Below are 24,040 nucleotides of genomic sequence, written 5' to 3'. Positions count from 1 at the left end.
ATCTTCCTTGCAAGATATTTCTAGAAAGGAGGATAAACACCACACAGGCAAAACAGAAAATTACAGAAACATATTCCTACCAATCTGCTTCTGTTTCCCAAACTTCCTGACCATGGACGGTCAAAATTCCCTGAGTAGTGAGGTGAAGAGGGAGATATAAGCTTCCAGGAAGACTCATTGGCATCTCTTTCTTCAAATAGGTAGCTTCTACCAGAAGTATTAGAGGCACTAGAATCCTGAAAAAAGGACAAAACATCTGTCAAATAGGGTTAAACTGTCTAACAAAATATGCAGGATAAACTGATATGCATGGCAGATTACTAGGTTTCTTGAATTTGGAATGAATAAAAAAATCGTATGCTAAGAAGATATGGAACATTTTCATTTACATTAGCAAATTAAGAGCCAGATTCATTAAGTGTTTTCTCCCATTGTGTGTCTATGGGGAAAACCCTTAGTGAATCAGATACAAATTTTATAAACTCTGCACTGTCTGCTTATATAAAACAATTGCAGAAATAAGAAATAGGAGTGATGTAGCCACCTAGTGGCTAAAGCAGTGGATTGAGAGCCAGGGTTCAAACCTTGCTTTTCCCATTGCCACTTCTTGAGAACTTAGGCAAATCACATCACCTTCTGCTGCCTTAGGTAATAAATTAGATTGTAAGCACTCTGGGACAAGGAAACATCTGCTTCAAAGGGGCATGGTACAAACACTGTAGATCCCTAAAGGCTTGAGAATAACTTGCTGGTGGGCAGTTATTACCCTTAACCAATAAGCCAATACTATTGATACAATTCCAATACTGCTTTTCTGCTTCAAAAGCAAGGGGAAACGGGGAAAGTGGAATTTGGATTTAGACAGCAACCAACGGCCCCGACTTTTACAGTCTGAGAAACTGATGCACAGATAAGGGGAAAAACACAGGACTGCTTCTATGGCCAAGTCCATAAGCAAAGCACGTCAAGCAGCACTGTCAATTTAAAAAAAAAAAGTGTTGCTATCAGTACATTTTTATGGTTATAAGGCTTTGGTGATAACTACACACAGCAGCAGTTGCTACCCTTAAGAGAAACATGGGGTAACCTGCATGGCACAGTAGATTGACCATTTTGGTTCTATTCTGCTGTCATTTCTATGTTACTATGTTTGCCCTACCAATAAGAACATAAGATATGCCATACTGAGTCAGAGCAAGGGTCCATCAGGCCCAGCATCCTGTTTCCAACAGTGGCCAACCCAAGTCCAAGTCACAAGAACCTGGCAAGTAACCAAACATTAGATCAATCACAAGCTACTATTGCTTATTAATTACCATAATAGCAGTTTATAGATTTTTCCTCTAGAAACTTAGCCAACTGTAACAGGTTAAAAAAAGGCAAATCAAGCCTAAATATAAAAGAGTAGATTTTAATAGCTGTGCACACTTCCCGGCACACTCACATGAATGCGCTGATTTTATAGGATGTGTGCGCCGGCGCACACACTATAAATTCGATGGGTCGTGCGCACATGCGCGCCAGATTTTGTAATCTATGCACGGCGTGCGCAAGGGGAGAAGATTTTGTGCGATGACGATTTTGGCCTTCCCCGGTTCCCTCCCAGTCTGCTCCAAATAAGGAGCAGACTGGGAAGTAACTTCCCTATCCCCGAGCTGAACTTGCGCAAACAATGGCGCTGACCCAGCCCACCCCATGCCCAGAACACGACCTTTATCCCGCCTCTTCCAAAAGGCCTGGCACGTGAGCTCATACCGGCCTTTACGCATGTGGCTGGGCATTTTGGAAGATTCGCCCGGCACATGTAAGACCCGGCCACATGCGTAAAGGCCGGAATTTACGTGCATCGGGCCTTTAAAATCTGCCTGACACTATGCACCTAATCAGTTTGGCCAATTTTGTAAGTATGTTATGAATCTAGGCCAAAACCTCATTTCCAATATTTGGTGGGAGGGATGATTTTTTTTTTTTTTTTACTCACAGCCAGTTTCATACCAAATATTATAAAAAGATAGTGTGAACATCTGATACCTGGTTTCCTTTTTTCCTACAGAAATACTATCCAATGGCAAAGCAGTTTTAAAACTGCTTGGATGTTATCACAATAAGCTCTGACTCTCCTGAGAATAGAACTGAACTATTTCCCCTTAGAAAGCTAAATTTCGAGGGGGGGGGGGGCAAGATGGCAGCGTGAGTCAGGTCCGTTTAGAAGTGCTCTTCCTTTTGTTCTGTTTTTCTTAAAGATGCCTCCTAAAAGAAAAGGGAAGGTTCGTGTCTACCCCCCCCCCCCGGACACTTTTCTCCACAGGGCAGCACTTAATCTTATACACCTAGAACAGCAATGGTTGAGAGGTTACATGGCCCCCCACTGCGATTCTCGACTAGGGAGTATCGGAATTGCTAGGGGATGTTACCTTGAGTCCCCCAGATCTTTGTCCTCTCGTCCACGGCGCAGAATGGCGACATAGTCGTTGCAACCGCGGGAGATGAGGGCCAGAGTGGAGGGCTGCCTCTTGTCTTCGCTCCCTCTTTGCTCACCGGAGGCCTCTGGATTTTGCTGGTTTTGTCCCATGTCTATACAGACAGAGTTTGGGAGACTGTGGGGGAGCCGCAGCAGTGCCGGTGAGAGCAGTTCCAGAAGCAGAGACTCTTCTCCTCTTGGATATGTGGGTAAGCTTTATTATCTTCCACCCAATCCAGCAGTAGTTATGCTAGAGGCGTTGTGGGACCTAGTAGTGGGATTTGGTTGTTCCCTGAGAGTCCATCATATTTAATTGGAAAATCTTACTACCAAGGTAGAATCACTTGAAGCTAAAGTTGATGGTCAAATTAATGTGTTTAAATCTCAACTAGAGACTATGGAGTCTTCTGTTTCTAAGACTCAAGCTTGTAATACGAAAATTAGAGATCTTGGCAATGTCTCTCGCAGGATAGAACACTGAGAACTATACAAGGCATTTAAATCTACACTTCTTGAATTTTCCTAAGGTGGTGAGGGAAGAAAGACCCCCTACCATACCTTGAAAAATTATTTCCTGGATATACTTAAATATGAAGCTGAGAAAACTCCTTGTATTAGTAAAATGTTTTTCTTGCCAGTTTCAGCTAAGGAGAGATCTCTTCAAGAAAACTGTCCTGAGATGATAGAAAATTTTACTCAATTCGTAGAAGATTCTACGGCTGAGATTTATTAACATGCTACTCTTTTAGTCTCATTTGTTTCTTTTTTTTTTAATTTATAGTTTATTAGGTTTTTTTCAACAATTTAACATTGTAAAAAATTCAAGAAAATATTTGTTTGAGAAACTATCAACATTTGACAATTATACAATTGCCTATTTAACCATAATCAAACAATAGTATTTAGTCCACATCATGGGAGGCTTCACCTAAAGAAATATTATAGTTAAACTGTAATCTCACCCTACAGAATATAGGAGAATATACATTTTATGCAGTTACATTTCTCAACCTAATTCTTTATCCGCTAAGAAGGACTCTAAGTGAGATGGATCTTGAAAAATAAACTTATTTTTCTGATGGACAACAGTGCATTTACACGGGAATTTTAAATAGAAGGTCGCCCCTAGTGCCAACACTCTAGGTTTTAAAGTCAGAAATTGTTTTCGCCTTAATTGTGTTGCTCTGGCAACATCAGGGAATATTTGAACCCTTTGTCGACAAAAATTTATATCTTTATTTGCAAAAAATGTTTGTAGTACTTGATTCTTATCTCTCTCTCTACAAAAGGTTATCAACAAAGTTGACCTCTGAGGTATATCAGAGGGAGGCTTCTAAAAAAGAAGTTAAATTAGGGGAATGTTGAACAAGATCCATCTCTTCTTGACCCCCTTGTATCTTTAATCTAGATTTTGGAATATAATATATCTTTGAAATAGATGTCTCATCAACTGATGTAAGATAACACCTCAAATACTTTTTTTTAGTAATTCCATAGCAGAGATCAATCTGGTTTCAGGAAAATTTAATAATCTTAAATATCTAATACGATTCTCATTTTCCAAATTTTCCATGGATTACTAATCCATCCTTTATAAAGGAATTATTTACCTCCTTAATTGTTTCCATCTGAGTAGACAAAGTTTTTCCTTGCTCTTCTAATTGTAACAAACGACTATTATGTCTCTCCATTACATTTTTAAATTCAGATACAGTTAATCTATTTTGCTCAATTGAATTTGACAATTTTCTGAAGATCATCAATAGCCTTCCATACATCTCTTAAGGTTATATTCTGTGGTACTATGAGCTCGGTGACCATTTCTTGTGGTCCCATGCCCAACTGCACCTCAGTATTTCCTATAGAATTAGCAACATGACTCACTTCACTATTTACTTTATCTAGTTCATTTAATCGAAGAGAGTTATTCAGAGATGCAGGATTAGGGTCTTCCATATTAGATTGAGACAGCTGCGGTGGCCCTTGAGCTTCTGGGGATCCAGAGGAAAAAGATACATCATAAGAACATAAGAAAATGCCATACTGGGTCAGACCAAGGGTCCATCAAGCCCAGCATCCTGTTTCCAACAGTGGCCAATCCAGGCCATAAGAACCTGGCAAGTACCCAAAAACTAAGTCTATCCCATGTACCATTGCTAATGTCAGTGGCTATTCTCTAAGTGAACTTAATAGCAGGTAATGGACTTCTCCAATCCTTTTTTAAACACAGCTATACTAACTGCACTGACCACATCCTCTGGTAACAAATTCCAGAGTTTAATTGTGCGTTGAGTAAAAAAAGAACTTTCTCCGATTAGTTTTAAATGTGCCCCATGCTAACTTCATGGAGTGCCCCCTAGTCTTTCTACTATCCGAAAGAGTAAATAACTGATTCACATCTACCCGTTCTAGACCTCTCATGATTTTAAACACCTCTATCATATCCCCCCTCAGTAGTCTCTTCTCCAAGCTGAAAAGTCCTAACCTCTTTAGTCTTTCCTCATAGGGGAGCTGTTCCATTCCCCTTATCATTTTGGTAGCCCTTCTCTGTACCTTCTCCATCTCAATTATATCTTTTTTGAGATGCGGCGACCAGAATTGTACACAGTATTCAAGGTGCGGTCTCACCATGGAGCGATACAGAGGCATGATGACATTTTCAGTTTTATTTACCATTCCCTTTCTAATAATTCCCAACATTCTGTTTGCTTTTTTGACTGCCACAGCACACTGAACCGACGATTTCAATGTGTTGTCCACTATGACACCTAGATCTCTTTCTTGGGTTGTAGCACTAGGTCTTTGTAGAAATAGGTCTTTGAATAGAATAGCTTACCCCTCTGGCAACGTGAGAGTCCATAGGTCCGCTCACAGGCAAACCTGGAGAAGAAGAAGTCCAGACCTTCACTTTCCTCTTTCTACCCATATAGCTACAGGTAAAATTTTTCAGAAGGGGTGCGCCAACGGCTGCGCCCCGTAGCAGGCTTGGATTTAAAGGGAAAAAGTCCATCCCCCCCCTGATGACCTCACAGGGAGCGGAACTAGCAAGAAGGTCTGTTTTGCTGCAGCGACTCTGGCCCCAAAGGAACAGGAGCCCCGAACACAATCCTGGCCGAAACGCCTCTCCAACAAGAGGTCTCTCCTCGAAATGCCTCCGAGTCTCATTTGTTTCTGAACATGAATTAAGTGAGGTTATGAAAAGATACTTTAAGAATATTGCAGCCCTTTTTCATAGTCAGGAAGTCCATATTTATCTGGACTTTGCTTGTGTTACACAGGAAAGGAGTTGTGATTTTCTTGCACTAATGCTGCAGATAGTCTCTCTGGAGTTCTCCTTTGTATTAAGATACCCATGTAAATGTATCATACATTCTCAGTGTGAATGTTTTTCTTTTTTCTTCCTGAACAATTTAAATACCTTATTAATTCCAGGAGTATAACTATTGTGTCTCCTGGTAATACCTAGGTTGGAAGATCCATAAGGAATGTGTTGCTATGTCCACATTAAGCCTGTTTCTCTTACGGTATTTACCTTATAACTCCTTTATATCTGCCCCCCACTGTAAGGTATAACATTTTTCCAAAAAGGTAATATCAGGAATGGATTTCCTTTTTGATTATTTCCTTTTTTCTGGATATGTCATTTTTGTTTTCTGTAAGTAAGGATTGTCCTGCTTGTATTTGTTGAAAATTAATTAAAAAAAAGAAAACTAAATTTCAGTAAGTGTAGGGGGCATCAGAAACATGTGAAAAAGTGCATGCCCAAGAAGGGGGGGGGGGTGTTTGGGTACTACATGTGACAAATTTGAATGAAATTAGGATGTGTGAGTGGGGGACCTAGGAGGATTTTATGAGACCTGTTTTTCTACAGAAAACTAGGCTAAAAACTACTCACCGACATTCTGGGACAGATGCTTTCAGCCTGACAGGCAATCAATTAACACACAGGCCAGCATAACTATTACAGGAGATTGCTTCTCACATTTGCCAATTTCCACACATAGGTTTCTATATGTAATCATAAGTTTATAATATTCATTTTGTTGCTTTATGGGCCAAGAGGACTAGCAAGGCAACATACTTAAAACCGTGGAAAGTCTACTTTACACTACCCCAACAGAAAAACAGTTCCCTGTTGAATAGCAAAACAAGCAGCACAGATCTGATTTGGGAGATACTTTGTTCTAGCCTGCCAAAATGATATCAACAATAGTACATAATATAAGTTGCAGCCCTGCATTCTGATTACAACAGTGGCCAATGCAGCTTATAAGTATCTGGCAAGTAACCAAACATTAAATAGATCCCATGCTACTAATGGCAATAATAAAACTATTTCCTAAGTCAGCTTGATTAACAGTTTATGGCTTTTTCCTCCAGGAACTTATCCAAACCTTTTTTAAACCCAGCTACATTAACTGCCCTAACCATATCCTCCAGCAACAAATTCCAGAGCTTAATTGTGCACAAGTGAAAACATTTTTCTGATTTGTTTTAAATGTGTTATTTGCTAATTTTATGGAGTGCCCCCTAGTCCTATTATCTGAAAGAATAAATGGTTTCACATTTACCCATTCTAGTATTCATGATTTTATTGACCTCTATCATATCCCCCCCCCCCCCCCCCCCCCCCCCCCCCGCCATCTCTTCCCCAAACTGAATAGCTCTAACCTCTTAAGCCTTTCCTGTCCACCCTTTTTAGTACTTTCTCCAATGCAACTATCTCTGAGATATGGCAACCAGAATTACACACAGGTTTCAAGGTGCAGAGTCACCATGGAGAGATAGAAGCATTATGATATTCTCCGTTTTATTCACCATACCCTTCCTAATTCCTGGGGGGGTTTGTTTGTTTTTTTACTGCTGCAGCACATTGAGTCAACAAATCTATTATCCACTATGATGCCTAGATCTTTTTCCTGGGTGGTAACTCCTAATAAATATGAAGCCTATCATCATAACTACAGCATGAGTTACTTTTCCTTATATGCATCTCCTTACACTTGTCCACATCAATCATCTAACATTTGGATACCCTATCTTCCAGTCTCACAAGGTCCTCCTTCAATTTATCACAATCTGCATGTGATTTAACTAGTCTGAATAATTGTGTCATCCGCAAATTTGATCTCACTTTTTGTATCCCTTTCCAGATCATTGATAACTATATTGAAAATCACTGGTCCAAGTACAGATCCCTGAAGCACTCTGTTTACCTTTTTCCTTTGAGAAAACTGACCATTTAATCCTACTCTTTTTCCTGTTTTTTTAAACAGTTTCCAGTCCATGAAAGGACATCACCTCCATTCTCATGACTTTTTAATTTTCGAAGCCACTCATGAGGGCTTTGTCAAATGTCTTTGGAAAAACCAAATGCACTATATCTACCAGTTCACCTTTATCCACATTTAACCTCTTCAAAAAAAGTGTAGCAGATTTGTGAGGCAAGACTTCCCTTGAGTAAATCTATGCTGGCTGTGTCCCATTACACCATGTCCTTCTGTATGTTCTATGATTTTGTTCTTTATAAAAGTTTCCATGATTTTTCCTGGCAATAAAGTCACCTGTCTATAGTTTGCCAGATCACCCTGAAGCCCTTTTTTTTTTTTTTTTTTTTTAAAGACCAGGATTACATTGGCCACCCTCCAGTCTTCAGGTACAATGGACAATTTTAATAGGTTACAAATGTTTACTAATAGACCTGACATTTCATTTTTGAGTTCTTTCAGAACCCTAAGGTGTATACAATCCAGTCCAGGTGATTTCCTTCTCTTCAGTTTGTCAATCTGGCCTACTACATTTTCCAGCTTCACTGTGATTTGGTTCAGTTCATCCAAATCATCACCCTTGTAAACAGTCTCTGGAACTGGTAGCTCCCAAACATCCTCAGTGTAAACAGAAGCAAAAAGTTCATTTATTCTGAGTTGCCCTATCTTCCCCAAGAGCCCCTTTAACCTGTCAATCCAATGGTCCAAAAAAGACTCCCTCACAGGCTTCCTGCTTTGGATATATTTTAAAAAGTTAATGAGTTTTTGCCTATATGGCCAACTTCATTTCAAATTCTCTCTTAGCCTGTCTTATCAATGCTTATGCTTTTTCCTATTTTCTTCAGATGGCTCCTTCTTCCAATTTTTGAAGGAAGATCTTTTAACTAAAATAATCCCTTTCACCTTCTTTTAACCATGCTAGTAAATCATTTGGCCTTCCTTCCCCCTTTGGGGAATAAAAGAAGGGGATAGCCGAAAGTCCTTCAGAAAGTCTTTATTGGTTGCCCGACTCTAGGCCTGAGTTTCGCCCAACAGAGGGCTGCTTCAGGGGCTGAATGAAATCTAAATCTGTGTATTCATACGTGTGCTCAATCCATTGGACTCCACCAAAGACTTAAATCACATAGATGCCATCATTGGGCATACAGGTGTCGCTGTTCGTTGGATTGCGTAGGTATTGTATATTCATCCAACAGTAGGAAAATTCTCAATTGTAATTAAAGCAGCTTCAAAGTATAAAATACGTCTGAAGTCTACAGAAGACTAGCAATCTAGATTGCTAGTTGCAATCTAGATTGCTAGTCTTCTGTAGACTTCAGACGTATTTTATACTTTGAAGCTGCTTTAATTACAATTGAGAATTTTCCTACTGTTGGATGAATATACAATACCTACGCAATCCAATGAACAGCGACACCTGTATGCCCAATGATGGCATCTATGTGATTTAAGTCTTTGGTGGAGTCCAATGGATTGAGCACACCTATGAATACACCGATTTAGATTTCATTTAGCCCCTGAAGCAGCCCTCTGTTGGGCGAAACTCAGGCCTAGAGTCGGGCAACCAATAAAGACTTTCTGTAGGACTTTCGGCTATCCCCTTCTTTTATTCCTCACGGCTTTGTTAGACCGTCTTCCTCTTTGCTTTTTGGGCCCTTCCTTCCCCCTTTAACACATGGAATACATCTGGACTGTGCTTCTAATATCTTTAAACAATGTCCACACCTGTTTACTCAACCTTTTCAACTGCATCTTTCAGTTTTTTCTTCTTTTTTCCTCATTTTATCAAAGTTCCCCTTTTGAAAGTTTAGTATTAGAGCTGAAGATTTACATATTGTCCCCCTACCAGTCAGTTCAGATTTGATGTTATGATCATTTTTGCCAAGCAGCCCCACCACAGTTACCCCTTTCCAAATCTTGCTAGTTCATTCTCTCCCCCATATTAAAGATCGATATTACCAGATTTCCCAGTCTACAAATAGTCAACATCTACTAGAGAAATGAAGCTTGACCGACGTGCCGCAAATGCGCAGTAGGAGAGCAACTCTACCGCACATGCGCGGGCAGCACGTCGGTCAGAGCTTGCCAGTAACCAAAATGGCGCGGCGAGGAGCACAAGCAGTAACGGTGGCTGCGGCGGGAAGCAGTAACGGCGGCGGCAAGCACGAGGGAGGGAGCTCCCCCAGAGATCTTCCGTCTGCGCCATCCGAAAGGGTTGTGAATGAGGGGAGGGAGGAGAGAGAGTGACTGAGTGTGGGGGGGAGGGAGGAGAGAGGAGGGGAGAGGGAGACTAGAGGGTGAGGAAGAATGAGGGATAAGTAAATGGACTGAAAAAGAATGTTAATGTAGCCCGTTGTTACGGGCTTAACTGCTAGTTGTATAATACAAGAACAAAAATGAGGAAGGGAGTGTTCTGTATATTTTCTCTTTAAATATATGTATTTGCTGGGAGAGAAAGGAAACTAGTTTCTGGGTTATCAATACTTGATCTTTCAGCTGGTGTCTTGACATGTTTTAACCTTGTTTTTATAAGTTGGAGATCCCTATATTTGTTCTTTTCCATATTTAAATGTCTTTGCTATCCATAACACCAAGTTAAAATATGCCTTAGAACATGAGGCGCATATATATATAATTTTTTTTTTATTTTTTTTTTAAGTATTTTTTCAACTTGTGAGCAAAAGCACTACACCAGAAATTCAATCAGTCATTCTGTCCAAGAACAGCTTGAACACTCAGAAGAATGGGTGGTCATCTACAATTATGCTACTGAAAATATCAATAACCTGATGAGGTTCAGGCTATTTTCAATATGGTAGTATTAGAAAGTGCTAGAAAATTCGTGCATATACATAATTTACACTTAATCCCGTGCATTTGTTTTTATATTTAGCATATTCAGTCTGAGCCCACCTACACTCCATTTGCTTTTATTTTTAACTCATGTATCTGTATATAAAAGATTTCCATTATTTTCCTATATTAAAACAAATCTGCTCAGCTACAAAAATGTAAATGGTCTCAAGGAAACTACAAATTTGCAATGAAAGGAAAGCCTTATACAGGAAGAGCCTGGTATCTAAAAATGGGATACAGATGCTGAAACTTTAATGAATTTGCCATTCTGACTAGCATCTTTAATAAAATTTCCTTTTCCCTTCAGGATCAACACATTGTGCAGATTTTTACAACAGTGATGTTTTTATTCTAAGACAGGTTCTTTTTGCATGGACTTCAAACACTGAAACATACCTTCATTAAAGAAACCCATTCTCATAGCTAGGTGAAAAGCAAGTTTGCTTACTGTAAACTGTTTTTCCGTAGATAGCAGGATGAATTAGCCATGCAGTCATGGGAAATGTCAATCAGGCCAGGGAGGCGGAGCTTCAAAGTAGGTTTCAGATGTTTGACTGAGGCTGCGCGCGAGTTCCCGCGCAGGAAACCAGAATCTCCCCAGTCTGTAAGAAAGCAAGCTTAAGGATACAGAGTGGTGTCGATTGCCCAGGGGGATGGGTGGGTCAGCATGGCTAATTCATCCTATCTACAGAAACACCATTTACGGTAAGCAAACACCATTTTCGGTAAGCAAACAGCAGGGCTGAATTAGCCATGCTGTAATGGGAGTCTTAAGCTCCCGATCACGCTGTAGTCTGCAGTTGTATTAGTCCTGTGATCCCGCCCAGGTGGAAGTCGACTATGTTTAGTGAACCTAGAATGGCTCATCTCAACTTAGCATCTTCAGCCCCGTGTTGGTCCAGGCAGTAGTGGGCCGTGAATGTATGAAGGGATGACCATATAGCCGCTTTGCAGATGTCCAATGGTTGGACATGTCTGAGGTTTGCTACCAAAGCGGCCACTGCTCTCACTTGGTGAGCCTTGGGCAGAGCAGAGAGGTTTACATTCAGCTTCTGGTGGCAAAACTGGATACATTGAGCAATCCAGCTGGAAATAGTACCTTTTGCCACTGGTAATCCAGGGCATCTGGATTGAAAGACGAACAACTGTGAGGCTCTTGACAGTGAAGCAGTCCATTGCTTGTAATAGGCCAATGCTCTTTTGCAGTCTAACGTGTGCAAGAGCCTCTCTCGGTCATTATGATGTGGTTTTGGACAGAAAGTGAGTAGTTCTATTGTTTGATTCAGGTGAAATTGAGAGACCATCTTCGGTAAGAAGGATGGATGCGTCCTAAGAATTTATTTATTTATTTAAAATTTTTATATACCGGCATTCATGATACAATCACATCATGCCGGTTTACATAGAACAGGGGTGTACAAAGAACAAATGACCTTGTGATGGTAGAATTGAAGGTAAGGGCTATAGTGAACTAAAGCCTGCAACTCTGACTCTGCGAGCTGATGTGACTGCTACCAAGAAGATGACCTTCCACATCAGGTATTTAAGGTGAGCAGAGTTCATGGGCTCGAATGGAAACAGTTGTTTCAAGACCATGTTCAGATCCCACGCCACTGGAGGTTTGGAGACAGGAGGCCTTAATTGTGTGAGACCCCTGATGAAACGAGATATGTCGGATGCACAGATATTGGCTGACCTTGATGTGGTCTGTGGAAAGCCACAATGGCACTGAGATAGACCCTAACCGACAACGTGGCTAGGCCTGCCACGTTTAAGTTGTGAAGGTAGTTTAATAAGAGTTCAGGGGGACAGAGATCTAGGGTAGGAACTCCCCATGTCACAAAAATTCTTTGCGTCACTCGTGGATGAAGCGACCATTTGTGGAGATGAAATATTCAACTCAACTTGACCACTTGCCTGTAGTTGAATTGAATGACGGGCTGCCCATTCTAGAATGATGATCACTTCCCTGCACAGGTTCCAAGAACCGGACCCTCCTTGTTTGTTTATATAGAACATGGCCACCTGATTGTCCGTGTAAACCATGACTAGTCGACCCCGCAGGTGAGAGACAAATGTCTGTAATGTGTACCGTATCACTCTGAGTTCCAGCAGATCGATTTGGAAATGTTGTTTGGTCAAGGACCTCAGGCCTTGTGTCTAGGTGGTCGAGGTGTGCACCCCATCTTTTGTGGGAGGAGTCTGTGGTAAGTACCGCATTGTGTGGGAAGAGGTTGAACGGGGCACCTTTGTTAAGTGTGATCTTGTTCAGCCATCAGTATATGTCCTTCAACATCTCTTGGGTTAAGGATAACTTCCATGTCAATGGCTGAGAATGTTGACACTATTGCCACTTTAGTCCCCACTGTAGACGGCGCATGTGCAGTCTGGTATTTAGTACAGTATGAATAGCTGCAGCCATGTGGCCTGAGCTCAAGTAACTACGAGGCAAAAGCTCTGTGGAAAGAGACTGAAGAGGAACCCCAGCATGGACGCATGGTACAGGGCATGCTCCATGTACCTAGTCAAAGTTCTAGAAACTTTGACATAAGCTTTTCATGCTGGGCTCCATCAGATGTAGTCACCCATATGTGAGGGGTGCCATCCTGCTTGTCCTAGAACAGCGTTTGATTCCCAAACTTGGCTTCTGGCCAAGGTTGCCGCAAAAACAGGATTTACAGCTAACAGTATGTAGGCAGCCCAGCCATTACACAACATCTAATGGACTTATGGTTCAGGCAGATTTTAACAGATGCAAATTCGCCTCCATACTACTTCTCTTAGCTTTCAAAGTTAAGTTCCGAATAAGGACATAATTCAGCCTAGAGCTTATTTATATATATTCAGACAATATTGGCTAATACAGTACTGATCTGATGAAGAAAGCATAACTTAAAAGCTAGCCACAAATATATTAAATCAGTCCAAGTAAAAATAAAATCTTTGTACTCAAAAGTTTTGTTCTTTATAAGTAGGTTAGCATGACAAATACACACTGTTTAAAACTGCAGATTTTTCTGGGCAACCAACTGCCACATATATAAAACCACAGCAATGAATGTTACATACACACAAACCAAAAAGTACCTGGTCTAATTTTTGCCCATTCCTAGAATTAGGAGGCGAGTGAAGTCAAAAGGAAAACGTTTAAGTTTTCTTTACGGGATCTTTTTGGAAAAGGTAGCGTAACTTTAAAAAGAATTCTTATAAATCAGCAAGTAGTACCTTTAACATAGTATAAGGCTGATTGGGGGGGGGGGGGGCGGAATATATGCATCTAAAAGAGAATCATTAAACAAACAAAAAATAAAAGACATACATGTACATGAAAATGTATTACCTGATAATCAGATTCCAGCCTTTCTGAATTCTCTCTCATGCAATATGCATCACTTGAGGTAGGTTCTCTGTCGCTTCCTAAGTGTAGTCTTCTAGTACTTAGAGGTGACGTGTTTGAAGGCTGAACAGATATCCTACGGGGTATCCTTGAAGGCTTTGACTGCATTCTTAATTTTCTGTGTACAAAACCAAAATTAAAAATCAACTGAAATGGGAGGAGCAAGTCTATTAGTGTACAGCCAACATATCCATTCAACTCATGGTTTTAGATTTCATAGCTCACCATGTGATAACCTATTACTACATCATTCATATGAGGAAATATATCTTGTATACAACAGAAGCTAGTCAGGTATTAAACACCATTGTGATTTATGCAGGCACTGAATTACAGTTTAATGAAGTTACCCGGTACTGATAGGGGGATCATCAACAATGACGAGCACGTGAAAAGATTGCAAACATAAAAATTGTTTTAGCTTGATTTTAAGACATCTGAAAATCCAAGAATAACTCCAGCAGGAGACTGCAGCCATTACTGTAGCTGTCCATGAAAATAGATACTGTTCTGATCTACAGCATATCAGAAATCAAATTCAATGATTTTAGAGTCAAAATATACTATTATGACGTTCTGGGGAGTGAACAATGGAGAAATTAGTACTTACCTTATAATTTCCTTTCCTCTAATGAAGGCATGCCAATCCCCACAAGTGGCTTGTGCATCACTACCAGCAGATGGAGACTGAGTAAAAGCTGACGTCAAACATATAGCTCTGCCCCAATGTCAGCCCACCAGTTCTCTCTGGAAAAATCAAACTGGTTATAATTGAACATCACTATTAATAGTCAACCACTCGTGTTTCCAACCAATAGGGAACATTGAGCTCAGTCAAAAGAATTAACATTCACTAGACTGAGAGACCGGTTAAGACACTTACCAATCTTCCAATGAATAGCATGAACAGCACACTGCAACATCTGCACCTAAAGGGCAAACCAAAGGCAAAAAAAAACACCCAGCAACAGACAGTGGGTCAGGGATTGGCCTACCTTCATTAGAGGAAAGAAAATCAAATAAGTAGTACTTTCTCCTTCCTCTGCACCCAAGCAGGCCAATTCCCACAGATGGGATGTACCAAAGCCACGCCCGAACAAGGTGGGAAGCTGCCAGTGGTCCAGTTACCACTGCACACATGAAGGCTGCACCCTTTGGAGGCTGAATGTCCAAGTGGTAATGCTTGGGAAGGTATGCAAAGACGACCACATCACTTGCTCAGGAAATCTCGACCTGAGACAATCAAGGCTCCACCCATATCATCGCCTCAGCTTTAATGGAATGCACTCAGTTGCTTAGGGAAAGGAATCTCAGCAACCACAAATGCAGCTGTGATGATATTTTTCCAAGATGCCTGTGTTGCCAGTTCACCTCCACCATGGATCAGAAACAGCCGATCATACTTCCTGAAAGATTTAGAAAACATCAAGTATTTCATCAGATACTGCTTGACATCCAAGGCAAGAGATGATACTCACGCACAGCACTATCCCTGTCCAGCATATGCAGGGCAAAGAAGTGATCCAATTGAAACTCCCAAAATCACTATCGGCAAAAGAAAGGTCACACACTGAAAGAGTCCACAAGAAGATCATGCAGCTCAGAAATCAGATGCACTGAACAGATTGAAGGCAGTTTTGTTTTCTCGTGGCAAAGTAATTAACTGCAAGGAAAGACCACACAGTAGAAGAAAGGTGGGAACTGTTCAAGAACCGGAACACTTCTGAATGAGAAAACAATGGGCCGCCATTGACTCGCCCCCTATAACAAGTGAGCATTACTACCTGAACCTTCGCGTGGTAAGGGCCAAGCCTTTAAGCAAACCTAGCAGAAATTCCAAAATTAAAGGAATTTCCCCTTGAGATGCTGAGAATTTCTCCTCACACCAGGCCTCTCAACTGACTGTAACAAAGGCCAGAGACATAGAAAAAGAAAAAAAAAAAACCTTTCTGGCCCGGCGCAAAGTTGAAATCACTGCAAAAGGATAACCATACTTCAACACCCAAGCCCTTTCAAGAGCCAAACCAAACAACACAAACAATCTGGATAGTTTAAAAAAAAAAAATGCTCACCAGCAGCCTCTGTAGAACGGCCTATATTGGCCTTCAGAGACCATGGCGGGAAGGCATGTTCCTGTCCCACGGTCACATCTGAACGAGAGCCTCTATATCTTGCGCTCTCAGACTTCTATCATGACACCTCTGCATTGGCGAAGGATGCCCACAAAACTAGAAACAGACTACCCCAGTGCGCTACCACAAGCTGAAATGTTTCTGGTTCCTCCTCGATGATTGTCTAGGCCACTGTCAATGCACTGTCTGATACTACCATGATTGCACGAGCTTCCAGCCACCAACATGTCAGTGAAACTGTACTTGCTTCCAACTCCTGACCGTGAGCCCCACAAACTCAAAAGGCTCACATCTGTCATGAGAACCAACCGGGCCGATGCCTCCAGGGAAATCCCCTTCCTGAAATGATCTGCTTGTAGCCACCAGTATAACCGAACTTGCACTGCAGGGTCAAATTAAATTACACTATGTACTCCTGCAATTGTCATCAGGAAAGCAACAACACTTAGAGAATAGCCACTAACATTAGCAACGGTAACATGGAATAGACTTAGTTTTTGGGTACTTGCCAGGTTCTTATGGCCTGGATTGGCCACTGTTGGAAACAGGATGCTGGGCTTGATGGACCCTTGGTCTGACCCAGTATGGCATTTTCTTATGTTCTTATGTGCCGATGGGGCTGCAGGAGCACTCTTGCAGAGGGGACAATGTCCAAAGAGGCCGCCATCGACCCCTAGACCTGCAGATACAACCACACTGACTAACAGTTCTCCCCAGGGCCTGAACCAGAGCCATTAACTTCTGAATGCAATTGTTCAGCAGAAATACTCTGCCTAGCTCTACGGTGAATAGTATGCTGAAACACTCCAGCATTTGAGACTGCTATTAACTTGTTCAGATAAGATTGTACCAGGTTGCCTTTTTTGCGCAGAGATGCCACTATCATCACCATGACCTTGGAGAAGGTCCCGGGAACAATCGCCAACCCGCAGGGCAAAGCCTGAACATGACAACTGCCCAGAACAGCAAGGCTCAGGAAACGCTGATGTTCCTGGCAAATGTGTAAATATCCTGTCAGATCTAAGATGTGAGAAACTCCCTTTTTGGACTGCCAATATTATGGAACACAGAGTTTCCATCCAGAAAGGTGTCAAACGCCAAAGAATATTAATTTCCGAAAAACCCAGGATGAGTCGAAAAAACCCTCCCTTCTTGGGAATGACAAAAAAAGGAAATGGCGGCCTACAAAACCAACAGCCTCCTGAAGATAGTCTCCACCACCCTCTTCTGCAGAGAGTTGGACAGAGACCACAAAGGGCATCCAGAGGAATCCCAGAGCATAAGCTATTATCACCTCTAGAACCCACTAGTCCATCATAACCTGGACCCACCTCTGTAGGTGAGTCCCCGCACCTTTACTGTGAAGATGAAGGAGCCCTGGTTCTGGAGCCTGCATCCTTATGAGACTTTCTAGGCCAAAAGGACTGAGACTTTCTGAAGGGGCAAAACTGATGAGAGGCTCCCCCATAAGTGTGCAAATAAAAGAGATCCCTGAAAGAATAAACTTATAAAATTGGACTTGCAAACCATATCTGCCAACCAATTTCGTAGCCGCATCTAGTCACAATCACGGAAGCCATCCCTCTAGCAGCCATCCACATCAAGTCACAGCCCACATCTGCTAAGAATGTGGCTCCTGTTTCTATACCAATCTGCCATCAGACCCCCACCCCCTTGCTTCTCTTAAGAGTGATGCAAACCAGTCCGAGCTACCAGGAAGTAACAAGATGCAATTTGCAAATGCATCATTATGGCCTCAAAGGCCTGCGTAAGGCCTTTGAGGCTCAATCCACTTATCTTGAGAATCATTTACAACTGACCCTCCTTACCCCAGAAGGTGGTTTGCTTGGTAAAAGCGCCTACTAAAAAGATAACCACTTTTGAGAAACACCAAGATTCCCTCGACTTCAATCCAAGGGGTACAATCCCACCCAAGCACACCCTTCTTTGAAGTTACCTTCAGGGGGCACTCCATTCAAGGTCAACAGATTTGAATTGTATCCAAGAGGGGAAGAAACATGACATCTTGCGTAGGATGACTAATATGGTGTCCCCTCTGGCACACCTGAAGAGTCACCCCCAGCATCTTCAGAGTCTGAAACAAGACTTGGCAACATCTCTCTGAAAAAAAAAAAAAAAAAAAATCAAAGCAGAGTCCTATGTGGCTCTAAACTGGCGGAATTTCCCCCTCTTCCTAAGGGGAGAAAACCAAATCCCCCAGAGTCATCCAATGTATCCTCATCCACATCCTCCTGAATATCACCAAGGACCGCCTCACCATGGCACTTACACGCAGAGGCTGAAAAGTGGGAACCCCGAGTATACAAACCCAACATAGAAGAGATCCATGGCTCCATTGGGCAACCTTGCAGAAAGGTCTTCAGACCCTAGCAAAAAACTTCACACAGGAAACGAAGAATGGATCCACATCAGGGCCCTCAGGCCCAAACCTAACACTGTCCAATTGACCCACATCTTAAGGATGTCTCTGACACGGGAAATAAAGTAGAAGAGAATACATTCTTTATATAGCCTTCTGCCCTACCCCCCTTTCCATAAGAAAATCTCATCCAAACAGTGCTGATACAGGTTTAGAGAAAGTGATGGCTCTATTGCCCTTATATGGCAAGCTGGACAGATAGCTAGACTCCGGACCTCTATGTCCTTGGCACTATAGCTGTCCAGCACTGTGTGCTAGACAGCCATACTAACCGTGTCCAGAAGTACACATTTTTTTTTAGACCACAAGAAATCCCCAGAAAGGAAATGCATGTCCACTATCTGCTGGAGATGGAGAATACTGGCAGGGTTATATGTCCGTGATGTCATCATTTACATCATCTTCATCTGCTGGTAAGGTGCACAACCCATTTGTGGGGACTGGCCTGCTTGAGTGCAGAGGAAGCTAAATTTCTGTCTTAATCGGAAAAGTTGTGCAATATGACTAACCCAGTCAACTCAGCAACCTCCTGAGGAAGTACCGGAGTTATGGCCTCGAGGTTCAGTAGCCTGGCCAGTGTAACTTCCACTGCCGCCTTTTTGGTGGGGTCGTGGCAGGGGGACTCCACAAACTTGTCCGGGGGGTGCGTATGAACTTCAGGTAGTACCCTTCCCGGATGATGGCTAGGACCCACTTGTCTGAAGATATCTCGACCCATCTTTGGTAGAATAGGACCAGTCTGCCCCCTATGGCTTCCCTTGGATGGATCGGCTGATTCTCATTGTGGAGCACGGCCGGGCCCTGAGCCCGAGCTGTTTCCCCTCTTGTTGTGCTTGTTCCGAAAGGACTGGTTCCTGACCGGAGGGCGGGGCGCCTGGTAGCTGCTCCTGTATGGGTTGAAGCACTGCGAGCTTCTGCCCCTGGAGGCCCTGGAAGGCTGCCGCTGGGCTCTCCTTGACTTGTCTTCCGGAAGGCGTGGTACTGGGGATTCGCCCCATTTGCCTGCCATCTTTTCTAAATCGCTGCCGAACAGAAGGGTTCCTTTGAAGGGCATCCTTGTGAGTCGGGTTTTGGAAGATGGGTCGGCCAACCAGCTTCTGAGCCAGAGCTGTCTCCTTGCCGCCACCACCGATGATACTCCTCTAGCCACTGTGCATACGAGGTCTGAGGATGCGTCCATTAGAAAGGATAGCGCTGGGTCCAGGATATCTCCCGGGGTGCCGTTCCTGGCCTGGGATAAGCAGGCACGTGTCACCACGGTGCAGCAGGTCGCAATCTGAAGAGACATAGCGGCCACGTCGAATGACTGTTTAAGCATGGCTTCTAGCCACCGGCCATGCATGTCCTTGAGTGCTGCTCCTCCCTCTACCGGAATGGTGGTGCGCTTGGAGACTGCGCAGACCATGGCATCCACTCTAGGGCAAGCGAGCATGTCTTTGGTTGCTGGATCCAGGGGTTACAGGCTGGCCAAGACCCGCCCCCCTTTAAAGGCGGACTCTGGGGTGTTCCATTCCATGTCAATTAGCTGTTGAGCAGCTCGCAAGAGCGGGAAATGACGGGAGGTCTGTCGAAGGCCTTCCAGAAATGGGTTCTCCTCGGGATCCCCCTGGGTTTCTGAATCCGGAATCGCCAGTTCCGTCAGGCATTGGGAGACCAGATCCGGGAGCTCCTCCCTTGTGAAGAACCATCTCATGGTTCGGTGGGGTTCTATCCCCAGGGGGAGTTCTTCTTCTAGGGGTTCAACCTCTTCTTCTGAGATGTCCGTAGCCCCGAAGGTGGGACTACTTGGTGGTAACAGCCTATGCCTAGGTCTTGAGGGGCCTGGAGCATAGGGGTCCTCCTGCGACGTATGTGGTTGGTCCGCCCGGGAATCCGTTTGCATTCGGACAAAGGCGTGAATCCCCTTGAAGAGTTCCACCCAAGAAATAGACGGGGTCCACATTGAGTGGCGTTGCTTCCCTGGGAGCCTCCGGTTGAGAGGGAGTCCCGCTGGGGGTTGCTAGCTCCAGGGAGCCCCCTGAAGAGCTAGTCCCCAGCCCTGGGCGAGACTGAGAGCCTGTGGTGGATCTCCCAGGGCCTCCTCGCATTGGGCGCATAAGGCATCGGCTTCCTGGCTCTGGGCGGCCCTGAGGTGGCATGCTGAGCAGAGGCCTAGGGATTTTACTTCCGTTATTGGAGGTGTCGAGGTTGCCTGCGCGTACATGTTTCGCCGCGTATCTGTGCGCTTAGCCGGGGTTTGTGCGCGTATCTGAGCGCTTAACCCAGGATGTGCGCGCGGGTAGTCAAGTGCGCGTAGTCCGTGCGACCGGGACTTGCGCTCGCCACTTATGCGTCCAAGGGTTCTTGTGCGTATAACTTACGTGTAGAAGTAGGTTTGTGCGCACAGGTAAATTTTGTGCGCTCGGCCGGGCAGCGATGTGAACGGCAAGAATGAGGCCAAGATGGCGACGGCGACCATGCGGGCAAGATGGCGACTACCTCGGAGGGTCTCCACGTGGGAAGGCCCTTGGAAATGCCGGGGTCTGGCCCTGCTAGGGCGAATCAACCCGGTGGCGCTGGCTTCGGCAGATGGCCTGCGCTCGTCCTCAATCCTCGGAGACCGGCACAAGTAAAGATTTCTACCTTACCTTCGGTGCTTCCCGGTCTCGACCTGGGCAGTCTCCGGCTGCGGGGGGGGGGGGTGCGGGCAACTACCTTCATCGCCGCTTTTGAGGGTGCATCCGCTGCCTCTAAGCCGCGCCCAAACTCGTCTCGCTCGGGGGCTAAGTCCTCGCCGCAAACGGCTCCGGACCGAGGCTGCCTCTATGCCGTGCCCTTCTCACTCGGGGGCTAGGTCCCTGCCGCGATTCGGCCACTGGACTGAGGCTCTTACCTCCGAGGGACCACGGAAATCACCTCGGGAAACAACTGGGGGAGGGACCCGAGGGTGTCACCGCAGGACTGCGGGGCTAGTCTTCAGGTAGGAATTTTCTTTAAAATTTAGTAGAATGCTCAGCGAGCGTGAGATAGCTCCTAACTGCTTTGGAGACGGAAAATACTGAGGATCTGCACTTCCTGCAGGGGTATATGTACTAGGGGCTGACGTCCGATTGAAATTTGATCCGTCTCCAACTGCTAGCACGAGTACATTATACCCATTGGCTCTGAGTCTATCTGCTACACGCTAGGAAATTAAAAAATTTTTATGGAAGTGCAAAAGTGTTAGTAATTTAAAGAACCTTATATGGGGTTTCCAGATGTTGCTATGTATATCGTAACCTGTTCAGCTATGAATCCAATTTGACAGGCTAACAGAAAAAGTTAAGTTTATTCCACTGGAAGTAGAAAAGCAAGTTTGCTTACCGTAAAAGGTGTTTCCGTAGATAGCAGAATGAATTAGCCATGCTGTCTGGGAGCGTCTCGCGACTGGTCAGTAGGAGGAGTTCTCTTAGTACAGAGTTTTGAACTCTGTACGGCTGCGCGGTGAGCTTCCCGCGCGATTGCCTTGTTACTTCAGTCTCTTGTAGCCAAGCGAGATGTACGTGGAAACATTTTGGTAGACTCTGTAGACTGTATAGGGAGGTGGGAAGGGATCCCATGGCTAATTCATCCTATCTACGGAAACACCGTTTACGGTAAGCAAACTTGCCTTTTCCCGTCGATAGCAGGGCTGAATTAGCCATGTTGTCTGGGAGTCCCAAGCTCCTGGGTTGTCCCCATATAATAAGTTTTTTAAGTTGAGGACACTATCCTTCAATAAAGGTAGACAGTATGTAGGGTTGACAAAACTGCCGAACCCAGAGCTGCATCAGAAGATGCTTGCTGTCAGATACAGTAGTGAGATGTGAAGATATGAAGAGAAGACCAGGTTGCCACTTTGCAGGTGTCAGCAGTGGAACCCTTTTTAAATGTGCAACAGATGCTGCTGTTGCGCGTATTTGCTGTGCTTTCGGTTTGTTGCTCAAAAACAGAGAACGCTTATTGTAGCAAAATTCAATGCATTGGGATAACCAACTAGCAATGATTCTTTTGGAGACAGGTTGGTTTGGATTATTAGGGTTAAAGGATAGAAACAATTAGAGATGGTCTTCCTTGAGACTGAGTTCTGTTTGTAGTAAGCTAACACTCTTACAGTCTAAAGAGTGCAGAAGCTTGTCTTGGTAATTATGATGAGGTTTAGGTTGAAAGATTGGCAATGTAATTGACTGGTTTATGTGGAAAGCCGATACTACCTTAGGAAGAAAGGTAGGATGAGGCCGAAGAGTGACCTTATGATAAAATTCTAAATAAGGAGAATAGTGAACCAAGGCTTGTAGCTCACTTACTCTCCCGTGCTGATGTGACCGCCACTAGAAATACCATTTTCCAGGTTAGGTATTTTATGTGGCATGAATCTAATGGCTCGAAAGGAGGCAGCATTAGTTGTTCAAGGACTATATTGAGATCCCATGGTATAGGTGGTTTTGACACCGGTGGCCTTAGACGTAGCATACCCCTCATGAATCTGGAGATCAACAGATGGTTGGAAATGGGAAGTCTGTTATGAGAGTGGTGGAAAGCTGCAACGGCGCTAACATGCACATGAACTGAAGCCAGCACTAAACTAGCATGGTAGAGTGTATGAAGATACTCCAGGAGTTGCATGGCTGTTGATGAGAAAGGGTCTAGCCTTCGTGTTGTGCACCATTCTGTGTAATGATGCCACTTTCCTGCATAGTTACCGTATTTTCCGGCGTATAAGACGACCCCCCCCCTTTTTTATACATATTTTTAAGAAAAAAAATATTTACATTCAAACAGGAGCAACCCTATCTATGAAAAGGCAACACTACAAATACCGTATATCAGGCCCTAAAAACCAATACACCTCTTATTAGGAAAACAGAACTAGCAAGCAGCTATAGATCCCCACACAGAAATAATTGTAAAACTATACTAATAAGCAGAATAAATGTTTCAAAACAGCTATGAACAGAACATCCAACAATTAAAAACTCATAAAAACTATTAAACATTCTCCAAACACCAATAAAATATTTCAAAAAAGCAGACACATCACATAATATTAAATAATTAAAATGGCAGTCAATCAAGAAAAATAAACTTAAAAAGCCACCTTTACTTACCCCCTTCCAGCAGCTCCGTAGCACACATCAGAAGCAGCAGTAGTGGCTAAGCTCTATACTCATGGTCCTCTTCCTTAGGGCCCATGTCTCTCTCACACACACACACCATACCAGTCATGCCCCCATGACCAGTTTCTGTCTCTTACACACCAATCATCTCCCAAACAGTCTGACACACACACACCAGACACCTTCCTGAACAGTTTGTCTCATGTCATACACACACACAGGCTTCCCACTCCCGTGTTCTGCTTACCGTACATATACGGGCTTCTCACTCTCATAATCACTTTCTCTGTCTCACACACACCAGTCTCTCTCTCATTTCCATGCTCGCTCTCCACGTGCACAGGCTTCTCATTCCCTGAATCACATTCTCTCT

General features: G+C 43.6%; 1 protein-coding gene across 3 annotated transcripts in view; it reads right to left on the bottom strand.

Annotated features, from left to right (window-relative positions):
• MARCH7 (membrane associated ring-CH-type finger 7) overlaps positions 1-24,040 on the bottom strand; it is a 136,192-nt gene that overhangs the window by 92,834 nt on the left and 19,318 nt on the right. For 2 of the 3 annotated variants that reach the window (XM_029605576.1, XM_029605578.1), the window contains exons 2-3: positions 13,925-14,099; positions 81-236 (exon numbers count right to left, since the gene is read on the bottom strand). In XM_029605576.1, the coding sequence (XP_029461436.1) occupies positions 81-236; positions 13,925-14,089 (321 nt within the window). In that variant the 5' untranslated portion in view covers positions 14,090-14,099. Of the gene's footprint in view, positions 1-80; positions 237-13,924; positions 14,100-18,070; positions 18,186-24,040 lie in introns of those variants that run through there. The other variant, XM_029605577.1, reaches the window with a different exon arrangement.

The sequence above is a fragment of the Rhinatrema bivittatum genome, chromosome 6 (genome assembly GCF_901001135.1).
Source record: "Rhinatrema bivittatum chromosome 6, aRhiBiv1.1, whole genome shotgun sequence".
Classification (NCBI taxonomy): Eukaryota; Metazoa; Chordata; class Amphibia; order Gymnophiona; family Rhinatrematidae; genus Rhinatrema; species Rhinatrema bivittatum.
Note: the sequence above shows the minus strand (reverse complement) of the source record. Positions and strands in the feature narration are given on the sequence as shown.